The 14,256-nt window shown below is 37.5% G+C and overlaps 1 protein-coding gene across 1 annotated transcript; it reads left to right on the top strand.

Annotated features, from left to right (window-relative positions):
• The first annotated feature begins 9,500 nt into the window (after nucleotides 1–9,500).
• nitr9 (novel immune-type receptor 9) lies at nucleotides 9,501–12,262 on the top strand. The gene is made up of 4 exons (XM_051658434.1): nucleotides 9,501–9,560; nucleotides 9,669–10,013; nucleotides 10,458–10,799; nucleotides 10,939–12,262. Exons 1-4 carry the CDS (start codon nucleotides 9,521–9,523, stop codon nucleotides 11,109–11,111), a joined length of 900 nt encoding a protein of 299 aa, XP_051514394.1. The 5' UTR covers nucleotides 9,501–9,520; the 3' UTR covers nucleotides 11,112–12,262.
• Nucleotides 12,263–14,256: the final 1,994 nt, after the last annotated feature.

Genomic DNA, 14,256 nt, shown 5'->3' on the forward strand with positions numbered 1-14,256 from the left:
TCTCAGGTATACTAACAGCAGTGCACTGAGCTTCTGATGTCTCAGACACAACACTTCTGTTGCTGACTAATTTTGTGACAAGATTTAGGATCTTCTAGAGACCACATACAGTAAGTGCCTCATCTCACTTCAGTTAGTGTTGATTGTGCCTTGTCTCTCACAAGCTTACGAAGCTCCCTTCTAAAGCCTGCGTCCTTAATCCCCTCAATGAATTAATCTCGGATTGTAAAATTCCCATTTGATATTATAATTGATGATTGTTTCAGGATAGGACACAGAATTTGAGACAAAACATGAGAGTAAGCACAAATATCATCGCCTTCCATCTGCTTTCAGGTATAGAATATTTGTAATAACTGAGGCACACTGCGCTTTTCTTAAAAAGCTTCTCTCAGGTACACAAAGAGGTCACATGGTCGCTTTGGTTCATTCCTCATCTGTAATCTGACCTCTTCTAAGGCTGCACCCTTCAGGAGGGAGAGTACAAAGTCTAACCGGTACTCTGTGGTCTGATTTCTAGCATGTAACACCCTCTCTACTTCTTCAATAAACTCATCAATATGTCTCCCATCTTTACTGAAATCACCACTAAATGGTTGGATGTGATGCTCTCTTGGCACATTAACATAAGACCTGGTAGGCTCTCTACTCAAACTGTCGATAGCTGCCATGGTCTCGTCATGCTTTCTGTTGAGTTCTTGAATCAGTCCCTTAACATCATGCATACTAATCTCTGCACAATGTTCATCATCAGTGTTTTGTAATACTAGATTATCATCATCAGATTGTGACATTTTAAAATGTTCTCAGTAAACTCAGTAAAAAACGGTGTTAGTTAACTTGTAGGTGAATCAAATATCTCTTAATCAGTCCATAATATTTTTATTTTTTATTTTCTTTCTTCTGGAGAAAAAGGATATCTTGTAGACAGTCACTGGATAGGTGTCTCACCAAACAGTACCCCCGTGGAATCAGCAGAAATCAGGTGATCTCTCTCTCTCTCATCCAGCAGTCTCATCACCTTGCCATGTCACCTCTGGCTGACGTCTGTTCACTGGACCATTGCACCAAGGAAGACAGCCTCCACTCTGTGTCCCACTGGCACCAATCTTCACCTCTACCGTATTTCAAGAAAAAAAAAAAACCTGACCTATAGTCAGATACCCCAAAACAGTCAGATACCCCACTCTTGGTACCAAAAATGTAGCCAGTGGGCTGCAAATAACCACACTGGACACAAAGCTATTTTGGGGGGGTTTATCTGAAGGCTATTTATTAAAAGGGAAAAAAACAGTGGTCAGTGGGGACATATTATATAAAAAGAGAAAATACAAAAAATTAAATACAATAAGGTTCAATGAAATATGGTTAAAAAATATGGTAGAGGCTTATGTCAATAGAAAACAGAGGCGCAAAAAACATATATGCAAGGTAAACAATGCGTAGGGGCGCCATGTAAAGGGGGGCACCAGCGGCTTACTAAAGGTGGTGCAATCGGCCTACTCGACCTCTCCAACATCTGATTACTCTCCTTATAGAGACTGCAATGTACCCCTTACATTAAGACTCCACCCATTACAGATTATGATGTAAATAGTATTTTTGCTTCTTCTCATACAAATCTTGTCCAATTGTCACAACCTTTTTCTCAGATGATCTTCAGATTAAGCTGCACAAAAATTATAAAAACGATTTTTGATTTACACAATCTTTACCGAATTATACTGTAATAACAATGTTGTTCACAATGTTGGCATAAAACCGGAAGTTAGGCTGTATCTCCGCAATGCTTTGCCCTTTCGAAGCAAAACTTTAAATGTTTCATTAGGACCTTGATCTGGTACATGCAAAGTTTAGTGACAAAAATGGCTCTTGTTGCCTGTAACTTTTGAACAATTTCTCCTGAAGTCATAAGGTTGGTGTTTATGGATGGATTTCAACAATACCAGTTTTTATGATATCAGCTGTATTGGCTCTCCACCATATAACATTTTATTTTAAAGAAATGTATCTTTTGAATGCTTTGTTGGATTAAAAAAAAAAAAGGTATGCATCTTCGACATCATGATCTAAGTGTACCTGAGCAGTTTGGAAGTTGGCCAGGCAGAAGAATTAAGACAGGATTTCACAGGTAAGGCTATGACAATGACACTCCTTTTATATGCATGGAAAATGTGGTTCTCATCGAGATTGGATGTAGGATCTGTTAAATGCTTGTAGTTATTTTATTGTCCTTTCAGATATGGCTGTGGATCGAGTGAGTTTTTTTTTATTTTATTTTTTTATGCACCACCTCTACCAGTCGATTTTTCTTTAAAAATTAAATTAATTTATTGAAACACGAAAAACTTAAACCAAAACTATTTATACATTCAAATTACCCTCTCCTTACTTTTCAGGACACACAACTGAATTTTGAGGGCAAGTTTAATTTGAGTGCTTTATTTAACCTGTGCTGTAAGGTTGCATGGTATATAATTACTGAAAAAGAACCACAGTACTCAAATTTGTCAAGGTACAATACTGTCCTTTTGCAAATTGCACAGTATGGCAGTTTTTGTGCATTTGTGTAGGCACACTTAAATATTCTGTTGCTAGGGAAGGAATCTGCACTGATCTGAGCAGATTAACCCTTATTTTGCAGAATCTTTATTTTAAAATATATATATATATATATATATATATATATATATATATATATATATATATATATATATGTTGCCTAATTAGGGACCTCAATCATTGTCAGAGGGATGCTTGAAATGTACACATTTACAGTACACTGCATTAAAAGAAAACTTCTGTCAGGAATCCTGCAAAAAATGTGGTAATGTTGTAATTTACATATAAATTAACGGTTTTAACTGGTTTAGTGTTTTTGAGTAAAAAAAAAAAATTGATATGAATGTATGTCAGGTGTATTTTGTTGATTCATGTCTTTTATTTTGAAATTCTAGTTCCTGTTTCATGTCATGTGTTCCTGTTTCCCTTGTCATGTGATTTCTGTTTTCCCTCCATGTTCATGTGTCATGTTTTCATTGGTTTATTGTTTAATTAGCTTGTTATGAGTTCTGTTTGTTCATTGGTTTATGTTCTCCCATGTCTTGTATTTAAGCCCTCATGTTTTCATTGTCTAGTGGTCAAGTATTGGATGTGAATGTTGTTTTGTTGTCAAGTCAAGTCAAGTCAAGTCAAGTCAAGTCAAGTCAAGTTTATATCAAGTTCATGTTTTTGTTAAATCACGTTTATAGTTAGGGTTTTGGATTCACTTTTGTAAATAAACTGCACTTGGGTTCTCATCTTTATCTTCACGTCTTCGTCATTGCCATCATTGTCAGCAGTTCCAGCATATGTTACAATGTCTCAACCTGACTATATAAGGTTAGGTCAATGGAATTAGGATTAACTAGGGGAGTCATGTGATGCCATGCAAGGAGCGGACGTGTGAACGATGAGCTCTGCGCACTTTGCTAGTTTTTAATTATTTTTATGTCATAAACCGGTGAGATTCAATACACCCTTCTACATATCTGTTCTTTGAAATCAACATGGCAAAGAATTCAAAATCCTCGGGCTCTGGAGATATTAAAAGACACTTACGTGCTCAAGCTGATACCTCAGACAGGCCTGCAGACCAGGGACTCCGTTTGGACAGTGCGGTGGGAGAAATTCAACGCCAACTGGCGAGCATGTCTGTGATGCTGACGAAAGTTGTTGCTGACTAAGAGGATCTTGCTTTAATACATCGATCGATTACTGCGATGGAAACAAAATTCTCTGAGTTGGTTACAAGAATCAGGGACATCGAGAAATGGATCGATCGTCTGGAGTCATCGGAGAGGGAATTAGCTGCTAACCCGCTAGCAACAAAGATAGACTTGGAATGTGTTTGGGAAAAGTTGGAGGATTTGGAGAATCGTAATCGGCTAAACAACGTCCGAATTGTTGGAATTCCTGAGCATGAAGAAGGCAGAGATATGGTGAAATTCCTAGACGAGCTCTTCCTGTGTCTGCTCGACATAACAGACCGTAAGCTGGAAATTGAGCAAGCTCACAGAGTCCCGGCTCGGAGATCTGCTGAGTGAGACAGGCCCCAATCAATTCTGGACAAATTTCTGAGATCATTCGATAAAGATCTCGTGGCGAGAAGCAAAGGAAAGCTTTCTTGGAAGAATCACAGCATTTTTTTGTTCCCAGATTTTGCAAATTAGACAAGAGAGAAACGTGATCAATTCAAGGAATGCAAGAAACTCTTTCTAACAATGTAAAAGGGAAAGGAGGAGGCAAGAACCGGCTTAACAACATATGTAATCATTTAATGATTAACTTAAACAAAAAGACAAACACAAACACATGCCGGGCAGCTGCCTGTAACTCTCTCTCTCTCTCTGGAACTGCCGCCTCCGGTCACCTTTATCCCTCTCGAGGGCTTGATTAGCCTGGTTAGGGGCCAGGTGTGCAGCATCATGACCCGGCCCTGCCCTCCTCCCTGCCACACTCTTACATCAACGGAAGATTGCTTTTGCTCTGATGTTTCTGGCCAAATTGAGAATAGATACTAAGGATGGCCGAAAAATATTTACATGCCCACAGCAAGCATTGTCTTTCATAGAGACTGAGTAAACCATTTGGTGATATTCATATGGCCCCCAAGTGAGCTTGTCTCGCTAAACATGAGGAAACTGGGTGATTTTTTTTTTTTTTGTTTCTTTTTGTTTTGGTTCCGCCTAGCGGCTGGAGTTTGTTTTGTGTAGTAACACTCCTTCAAGAAATTTTGCATCGACGAAGGGTCACTTTTACACTGAAGTTCCCAGCCAAATTGAGAATAGATACTAAGGATGGCCGCAAAATATTTACAAGCCCACAACAAGCGATGTCTTTCATAAAATCAATGGACTGAGGAAGTCATGGTGTGTTTCTCACGTGCCTCCATGTGGGCTTGTCTCGCTGAACATACACTTGACCGTCCGAAGAAGTTGGGCACCTTTTTTGTTTCTTTTTGTGCTGGTTCTGCCTAGCGGCTGGAGTTTGATTTGTGGAATAACACTCCTTCGGGACAGTTGTGGATGAATCTGCTCATTCTTTGTGCTTATGCCTTCCATTGGATGGAGTTTGTTTCTTGGAGTATTTTTTGCAGGACATTGGAATGATTAGGTCATCTCCTGCACTCATGAAACAGCCGGCTCACTGAAAATTCGTTTGACTGTCCGAGGAAACTGAACAGCTTTATTTTTTTTGTGCTGGTCCCGCTAGCGGCTGGAATTTGTTTTGTGAAGGAACACATCTTCGAGACAGTTTTGTGAATGAATCTGCACGTTCTTTGTGTTTATTCTGCTTATTGGCTGGAGTTTGTTTTATAGATTATTTTCTGTTATGAAATTCTGTCTCACAAAATTTGTACAGAAGCACTGGACTTCCGACGGCAAAGTTGTCGTGGGGGCTCTCGTAGGCGTACATGGACTGTTTGAGTTTAGAGGGATGGACGCCAGTTGGCGCTGTCATGCGCGGGGTTAATGCGCATGTTTTCCTTTTTTCTGTTTGTTTGGTTCTGGGGGAAGTTCGGGGTCTGACTGTGGCACTAATATTGGAATGTGGTCTTTATAATTTTATTTTTGACACACAATCTATTTTTCTAATATGTCAAAATGTCAAAAGTTAATATGAGTTGATTGTCTCTCTCCATGTGGAATGTGAATGGGCTGGGGCACTCCATAAAAAGAAGGAAGGTTATTTCTTTTCTTAAACGTAAGAAATTTGATATAGTGTTTCATCAAGAAACACACCTTTCCCCGCAGGAAGCTGAAAAATTTGGGAAGATATGGGGTGGACATGTTTTCTTTAGTGCTGGCTCAAGTAAGAGCAGGGAAGTCATTGCACTGATAATTGAACATCTACAATTCTAATGTCTCATACAGATTAAAGATAAATTAGAAAGAGTCATTATTGTTTTAGCAGAAATTCAGGGGCAAAGGTTGATTTTGGCTAATATTTACACACCTAACACTGATGATCAGGGATTTTTTATAGATCTTGAAGGGATGTTGCAAGCCGCTGGCACCCCTCATGATATAAACAATATTGGGAGGAGACTTTAATCTTTTGATGGATTCAGTCCTTGATCATAGTGAAGCAAAAGTGTGTAAGCCCCCTAGAGCAACTTTGACACTTCACAGGATATGTAAAAATCTTGGTCTTACGGATATCTGGAGACTTTTGAACCCATCTGGTAGGGACTATACATTTTTTTTTCATCAGTTCATAAGATTTATTCTATAATAGATTTTGTTTTGATATCTAAGTCCCTGATTTCTTCTGTCATTGATTGCTCAATTGGAAACATCTTAGTCTCAGAGCACGCCCTGGTGTGTTTAGAGGTGTTGTCACATATGGAGAAAAATAAATCATATAGTTGGTGCTTTAATGTATCCCTTTTGCAAAATCCTGATTTCCAACAAATGTTAAAGGCTGAAATCAATGTTTATATGGAGACCAACTGGTCCTCAGTATCCTCTGTGGGCATGGCTTGGGAGGCATTTAAGGCGGTTCTTAGGAGTCGGATCATACAGTATGCCTCATTCATCAAAAAATCCAAAGCACGAGAACTCATGGAGTTGGAAGAGAATATTAAAAGTACCGAGACAGAACTGAAGCGCCAAATGTCGTCTGATGATCTCGGAGAATTGACCTGATTGAAATACAGATATAATACTATTTTGTCGTGGAAGGTGGAGTTTTGGTTATTTAGGGCAAGACAGTCATATTTTGAGTTGGGGGACAAAGCAGGGAAGCTTTTAGCTAGATATATAAAGCAGAGAGAGTCTTCTTCTACCATTCCCTCAGTGAAAACTGCTGGTGGTGAAATTTTAACATCGGCCATTGATATTAATAATGCTTTTAAAGAATTCTATCTTGATCTTTATAGTTCCATGTCTTCATCTACTGATGAAGATATTAGAAACTTTGTGGAATCATTAGATCTCCCTAAACTGATGACTGAGTGTAAAGAGGTTAAAAGGGAAAGGAGGAGGCGAGAACCGGCTTGAAAATATAAATAATAAATACATTTAACGATAAACTTAAACAAAAACACACAAACATAAATACATACAGGGCAGCTGCCTGTAGTTCTCTCTCTCTCTCTCGAACTGCCATCTCCAGTCACCTTTATCCCTTGCTCGCCTCATCTGGCTGATTGGGGTCCGGGCGTGCGTCATTCCGGCCCGGCCCCGCCCTCCTCTGTGCTACACTGAGCTATAAAATTCTTTTGATTCTGAGATAAACTTCAGATAAACAGGGTATTAAATATTTGGACATTTTATTCCCAGCAAATTTGTCTGATTTACTTAGAGTTAATTTTGATCCACTAATAAAAAGGTTTTCGAGCAATGTGGGCAGGTGGGCTTCATTACATTTATCTGTGATTGGGAAGGTTAATGTTATAAAAATGAATTGTATTCCAAAATTTAACTACCTGCTACAATCTCTCCCTGTAGATGTCCCCCTCTCTTATTTCAAGCAATTTGATAGCATAGCGAAGTCCTTCATTTGGAATGTTAAGCATCCCAGTTTACATTTCAATAGGCTGATTGACAAAGGTGGGCTAGGCCTACCCAAGATTTTGTTGTATTATTATGCATTCGGTCTCAGACATTTGGCTCAATGCCTCTCCCTGGTTTGGTATTGAACAGGAAGTTATTGCCCCTATTTTACCATTGCAAAGCCTCTCTATCAAACTAATTGGAGAAATTAAGTTACACCCCATTATTTCACAATTGCACTCGGTATGGACAAAAGTGTCCAGAGTGTTTAACTTGGACATTTATTTAAATGTTGCCTCGAGCATATGGCAGAACCAAAAATTATGTATTAATAAGTCCCCTTTCTGCTGGTCAGAGTGGATTGTGAGGGAGGTTAATACACTCGATGACCTATATGAGAATGGAGTGTTGAGATCTTTTGAAAATTTGGTTCAACATTTTGGGATCCCCAGATCTCAGTTTTATAGGTATTTACAACTGTGCCACCTACTCTGTACTATTTTTGGGAGTAGCATACACCCCCTAAAGCAGCAGATACTCTGGGAGTGGTGATTACTGCTTTTGGAAAAGGTATTGAGGCATCATTGTATTACTCACTGCTAATTCTGGGGGATGGAGCTTTAACTTCTATCAAGAGATTATGGGAGAAAGATTTCAACTTAGTATTGTAGGAGGGAGTGTGGGTTAGGATTCTTAAAAATGTCAAGTCTGCATCTAGAGATGCAAGGGTGCATCTTTTGCAGTTCAAGATTTTACATAGATTTTACTGGACCCCCTCTAGATTGTATAGTCTTGGTCTTAAAGACACACCCACCTGCTGGCGATGCCAATCGGAGGATGGAGACATGGCCCATGTTTTTTATTGGTGTATTGAGATCCAGAAATTCTGGTTAAAGGTTCAGAATTTTATGTGTGACGTGGTGGGCACTTGGGTTTCGTTTTGCCCCAGATTTTGTGTTATGGGTGATGGGGCAGTCATTGATGTGGGGAATAGTCACATAGAGAATTGGGTTCTGACCTGTGTGATGATCACCAGGCAGATTATTTTGAGGGGTTGGAGGTCAGCTGGTGCGCCCCCATTTCCGGAGTGGTGCACGGAGATGGGGAGGGTGGTGGCTTTTGAAGAGGTGTCATATATATATTGTATGTGTGATTGTTTGCTTTTTTTCTGTACATCTACTCATGTGTGACCACGGGGATGTTTGTTTGGGGGCGGGGTTGGGGATTGGGAGGGGGAGGGTTGGTTGTGGGGTTTAAATGTTGTTTGTATGTGTATATATATATATATATATATATATATATATATATATATATATATATATATATATATATATATATATATATATATATATATTGCTTTTCTTTATTATTGTAAGATTTATTTACAAAAAAAAAAAAAACATTTAATTACAAAAAAAAAAAGGATTAACTAGGTAATAATACAGTAGCTTATTAGGTTAACATCTGCACTTTTTACAGTGCATAAAGCATATGGAGAAGATTTGTCTTCTGTCTGTACTAAAATCAGATCACAATTTTGATTACACCACATTTTTTATGATCACATGTTAATTTACCTTCAAGAAACATATACTTAGAACTAAAGAAGGTCAAGTTACCACATGACGGGCAGTAAACCACATTCAGCACACTGCCATGTCTTAATGTTTTTAGAGATATTTTTTCCTGAGCATACATCTTCAACAAATTTTTACATTTGTAATGCATGCACATACACAATCTTTACTGATGGTAGCTACTGGTGTTACTTATCTGTGCCATTGTGTTTGTAAGAAATGAAAACTATGATCACCTTTGAAGGAAAAAATCAGCAGAAAAGGATCTGATACAGTGCTATTTTCTTGGTGACATCAGCACAATAGATCCTATTGGCTGTTCATATTGTGTAATGCATCTGTGATGATGTTCATTCTATCATCTCCCACTTGTTACATACTCATTTAGGACAAATTGATCCAAAGATGCTACACTTCCAAGTTTTTTTGCTCCTCTTTCCAATCAGTAAGTTGAACTATCATTATCTCAGAATTAATCTGTCAACTGTATTTACAATATTTAAGCTGATTTTTTTGTGACCTGTATCAAGTGAATTTTTTCTTTTTGTTTTAGGCCTTACCGCAATGCAGCAAAGTAACAGCCATGTTTTTGGTAAACTTGGAGAAACTGTTCATTTGTCTTGCTTTTACCAGAAACAAATAGCCATGCACTTCTCCTGGTACAAGCATGAACCTGGGCATAATCCCAAACTCATCTCCACCATTTACAAGTATGATCAGAAAGCCATGTTTTACCATAATTTCAAGAATAATAGCCGCTTTTCTGTGCTAAATGAAAAAGGGATACATCAGTTGGTGATAAATAACCTACAGTTCTCAGACTCTGCGACATACTACTGTGGAAGCTCTTATTCCAATGTAATGGAAATTATCCACGGGACAAAATTGACAGTTGAAGGTAATTTTGTTATTGGGTCATTTTAGTGTTTGTATTGGCAAAATGTTAATCCTTTACATATAATGGTCTAACATTTGATAGCCTATATATAGCGTTTGCAATGTTTGGGTTGACATTTTAATCACAACTTGATTACTACTGTAACATGTATGTTACATCATCAAACTTACTCAATAATGGTTAAGAAATTTTAGCCTGAAAACAATGGTAGCCTAAAAATATTATCTTAAGGATCCCTTTGTTCCTGAATAAACTCTTAAATATTAATTTCCTTGGAGTACCCTAATGTATTCAGGTTGATTCAGTGATGTTTAATAATATGTTTGACTTAAATCACTTAATTTAGTTACCACAAGAGGCATATTTTTTTGGTTAATATTTTTTCAGTGCATATATTCTATATAAATATGAATATTTGGCTGATCATGATCTATTTTAATTCAGGATTACAAAGCCACGTTTTTGCAACACAACATGATTTATATCCAGTTCATCCAGGAGATACTGTGAGTGTGCTGTGCACAGTTCTAAATCAGATTTGTGAGGGAAACCACAGTGTCTACTGGCTCATACACAAATCACAGGAATCTCATCCACAAATTATTAAAGCATATGGCATGAGTTTTGATCAGTGTGAGTGGAGCTTGGAGGCTGGTTCCAGAGCACGTAGATGTGTCTACAACTTCTCTAAAAGGAGCCTAAGCTTCTCTGATGTTGGGACTTACTGTGCTGTTGTTGCATGTGGGGAGGTACTCTTTGGAAATAGAACCAAACTGGACATTGCAGGTATGTTTTTTTTTTTTTTTTTTTTTTTTTTTTGGTAAGATATATATATATATATATATATATATATATATATATATTTATGATGCGTTTTAACTTTTATTATGTGTTAACACTAAACCCACAATTGCTGCTATTTCAGGTGCAGATTCCACAGAACAGATGATGACATTCGTTCTGCTTTCCATTGTTAGAACTCTCCTTCTTTTAATCGTTATCGCTGTGTTTTATATTTGGTATTGTATGAATTCAAAAATAATTGCAAAAGCTGGTTCTCCACCATTGGGAAAGGCTTTTCTAGAAAGACCTTTCTGAGCAGAGAGAAGATCATTATGAAATCAGCCTGTTATTATTCATAATATATCTCTGCAATTTTAATGAATGTGATGAATTAGCTTGCTAACTACATGTGTTATTTATTAAGGCAAACTTTTGATCCATGAAATTTTTTTAAAGCTGTATTTCCATATTTGTTTACATTTACACAAAGCCACAGACAGAATTACACATTAATGGTAAATTATAAATAAAATGTTAATAGATTAATTATTTTATTAGTAGCAGATGCATTTTATGAGAATGGCACATTTGGAATCATCATAATCAAATATGCACTTCCTCGCTAGGATGTGAATTGTTTAATCTGGTTCAAATTATGATTTCACTTAACGATTCTGGTTTCAAATATTTTAATACTTTTTATGCTTCCATATAAAAACACAGTTAATAATCATACTTTTTAAACAACTTTCATTCCACCTCTGTGTTCAATGAAACACTGCTGTGTATCTTTTTTTCTCTTCATACCCTGCTCCTCCTAAAATTAATACTAAGGTTAGGGGTGGGGTTGACATTTGAAATTCATCCATGTGTTTTTGATCATCCTTTATCCTATTCTAGATTATCCTACATTAGTTTAAGTGCTTTTGGAGCAAAACATTTTTACTTTTTCTCATAAATAAAACATGAAATAAGATGATAAAAGTGAGTGAGTGAGTTTAATAATCAGTCATTTAGTCAAAGGAGTAACAAAGGCACACGAAACATATACAACATATAAAATTGTATGTTTCAATCAAACATTAATTTCAGCTGAAATACTTACCTTTCATCTTTAGCTGTAAAAGTTGTGCCTGTCTGTTTTTATTTTCCCTTGATGTGTCGTAGATGATATGCTGTGACAAATAATTTTAAGCAAACTTTTAAAAACAGGTCACTTAACCTTTTTGTTCCATCCTGTCTCTGAAACCACATGATGTTTCTGTCTTGATATATGTGTCTCCATACCTGTGGGCACATATTGTACAAGAAACTTTCTATAGCTCATTACATATACTGCACATAGTTGTCTCTGACCCCATTACAAGGCAAAAACAAAGGCAAAGAGGAAGAAAACAACAAAAATATTGTTAATACAATGAATTCATATCTTGAAATGTTGTACTCATCAGCTTTGACATATTTAATTGTAATAATTGTAAAATAATACACCTGATAGTTGTGCATTGTTAGACTCCTTCAGTATATTAAAAAATGAAAGTAGATATTGCAGCACTTGCTGAATTTTTTATAAGAAATACAATAAAATGGTACACACAAGCTTCAGCAAAAAGTAAATTGTGTAATACCTAAATGAGTAGCTTTATGTATTTTATTATTATTATTATTATTATTATTATTATTATTATTATTGCAATAGATATAAAGCTGCAGAGGGAATATCATCATCATCATTATCATTATCAGTCTTTTGTTGACATTAATTGACAATCATTCTGTGGCAGACAAGCCTCTCGTTCGTCGGTAAAGGAGGGAGCAGGAACCGGACTGACACTCAGCAAGACTTTAATTACAACTTAAATCACTGAACTGAAAAATAATAACATGATGACACACACAGCTCTGTGTGTGTGTGTGTGTGTGTGTGTGTGTGTCTCTCTCTCTCACTCTCTCTCTCTCTCTCTCTCTCTCTCTCTCTCTCTCTCTCTCTCTCTCTCTCCAGCACTCCCAACTCCTCCTTTTATCTTTCTCCCACTGATTGGGTCGCTCAGCACCAGATGGGAACACTCACAGCCTCGTCACACATTCTTTTTTTTTTCTTTTATTTATTTGCTACCTGTAATAATCCTGTTGCTTTCTGTCCCATTAGAAATTATTCGCTGATGATGTGGTGAAAAGTTGTTACTGGTTAAGAATTGCAAAGACAGGTTAATATGATCAGACTGATAAATATGGTAACACTTTACAATAAGGTTCCATTTGTTAACATTAGTTACCAACATTGGTTAACATGAACAAACAATGAACAATACTTTTACAGCATTTATTAATCTTGGTTAGTGTTCATTTCAACAGATATACTAATACATTTTTTAAATTAAAAGCTGTATATGTTAACATTAGTTAATGCACATTGACCTTACATGAACTAACAATGAACAACTGTATTTTTGTAAACTAACATTTACAGATTAATAAATGCTGTAAAAAATGCATTGTTCATTGTTAGTTCATGATACATAATGTGTTAACTAATGTTAATTAATAGAAACTTACTGAAAATGTCTTACATTTAAATACTAATTAATAAATGCACGGCACCTCAGAATGTGGGGAAATATATTTGGTTCAATATTAAAACATATGGGAATGACAATAAATGGCTTCGTTCCCTATCTGTCACTCACACAATGTTGGTGTCGATGTAGTGACAGTAGGGGTCACTCTTGGGAGCCCGAGACACCTCTGGTCTTTGATAAAAGGCCAATGAAATTTGGCGAGTGGTATTTGCATGCCACTCCCCCGAACATACGGGTATAAAAGGAGCTGGTATGCAACCACTCATTCAGATTTTCTCTTCGGAGCCGAACGGTCATGCTCATTGAGCTGAATAGCACTGTTCATTCACCTCTGCTGGATCTGACGGCACATTTCAGCGGCTTCTCCCTCCTCTGCACTGGTGCACTGCAGAGAACGCCCCTGGGCGCTTCGACAGAAAAACTAGAGAGTATATTTTCTGAAAGAGCGTTTTTCCCCTCTAAAAGAGTATATTTCTCTAAAAGAGCGCACACACGGAATGTCTTTTTAAAGATGCGTCTTTCTAAAGATGCCTTTCCGTTCGTGTGTTATTCCTGGTTGTGGTCGTTTTTCTCTCAACTTCGGATTGTCATGATCGCTGTCTTTCGTGTCTGGGCGCGACCCACACGGAGGCAGCGTTTATGAATGGTTCATGTTCTCACTGCGAGAACATGACCATGGCAACGTTGCGGTCGCGGCTTGCTTTCGTAAGGAAGCAAGCCACCCCAGCGGCTCCCCGCCTTGGTCCTCCTACCTACGGGTATGAGGTCAGCGCGGCTAGCACTGGGGGTGATTTGGGGACCTCAATGGGATCGCCTCCGCCGGGTATCCCCCGAGGACCTCCCATTCCCCAGCACGCTCGTCTGCCCCAATCGGGCTTCCG

This window comes from Myxocyprinus asiaticus, chromosome 1, assembly GCF_019703515.2.
Source record: "Myxocyprinus asiaticus isolate MX2 ecotype Aquarium Trade chromosome 1, UBuf_Myxa_2, whole genome shotgun sequence".
Taxonomy (NCBI): domain Eukaryota; kingdom Metazoa; phylum Chordata; class Actinopteri; order Cypriniformes; family Catostomidae; genus Myxocyprinus; species Myxocyprinus asiaticus.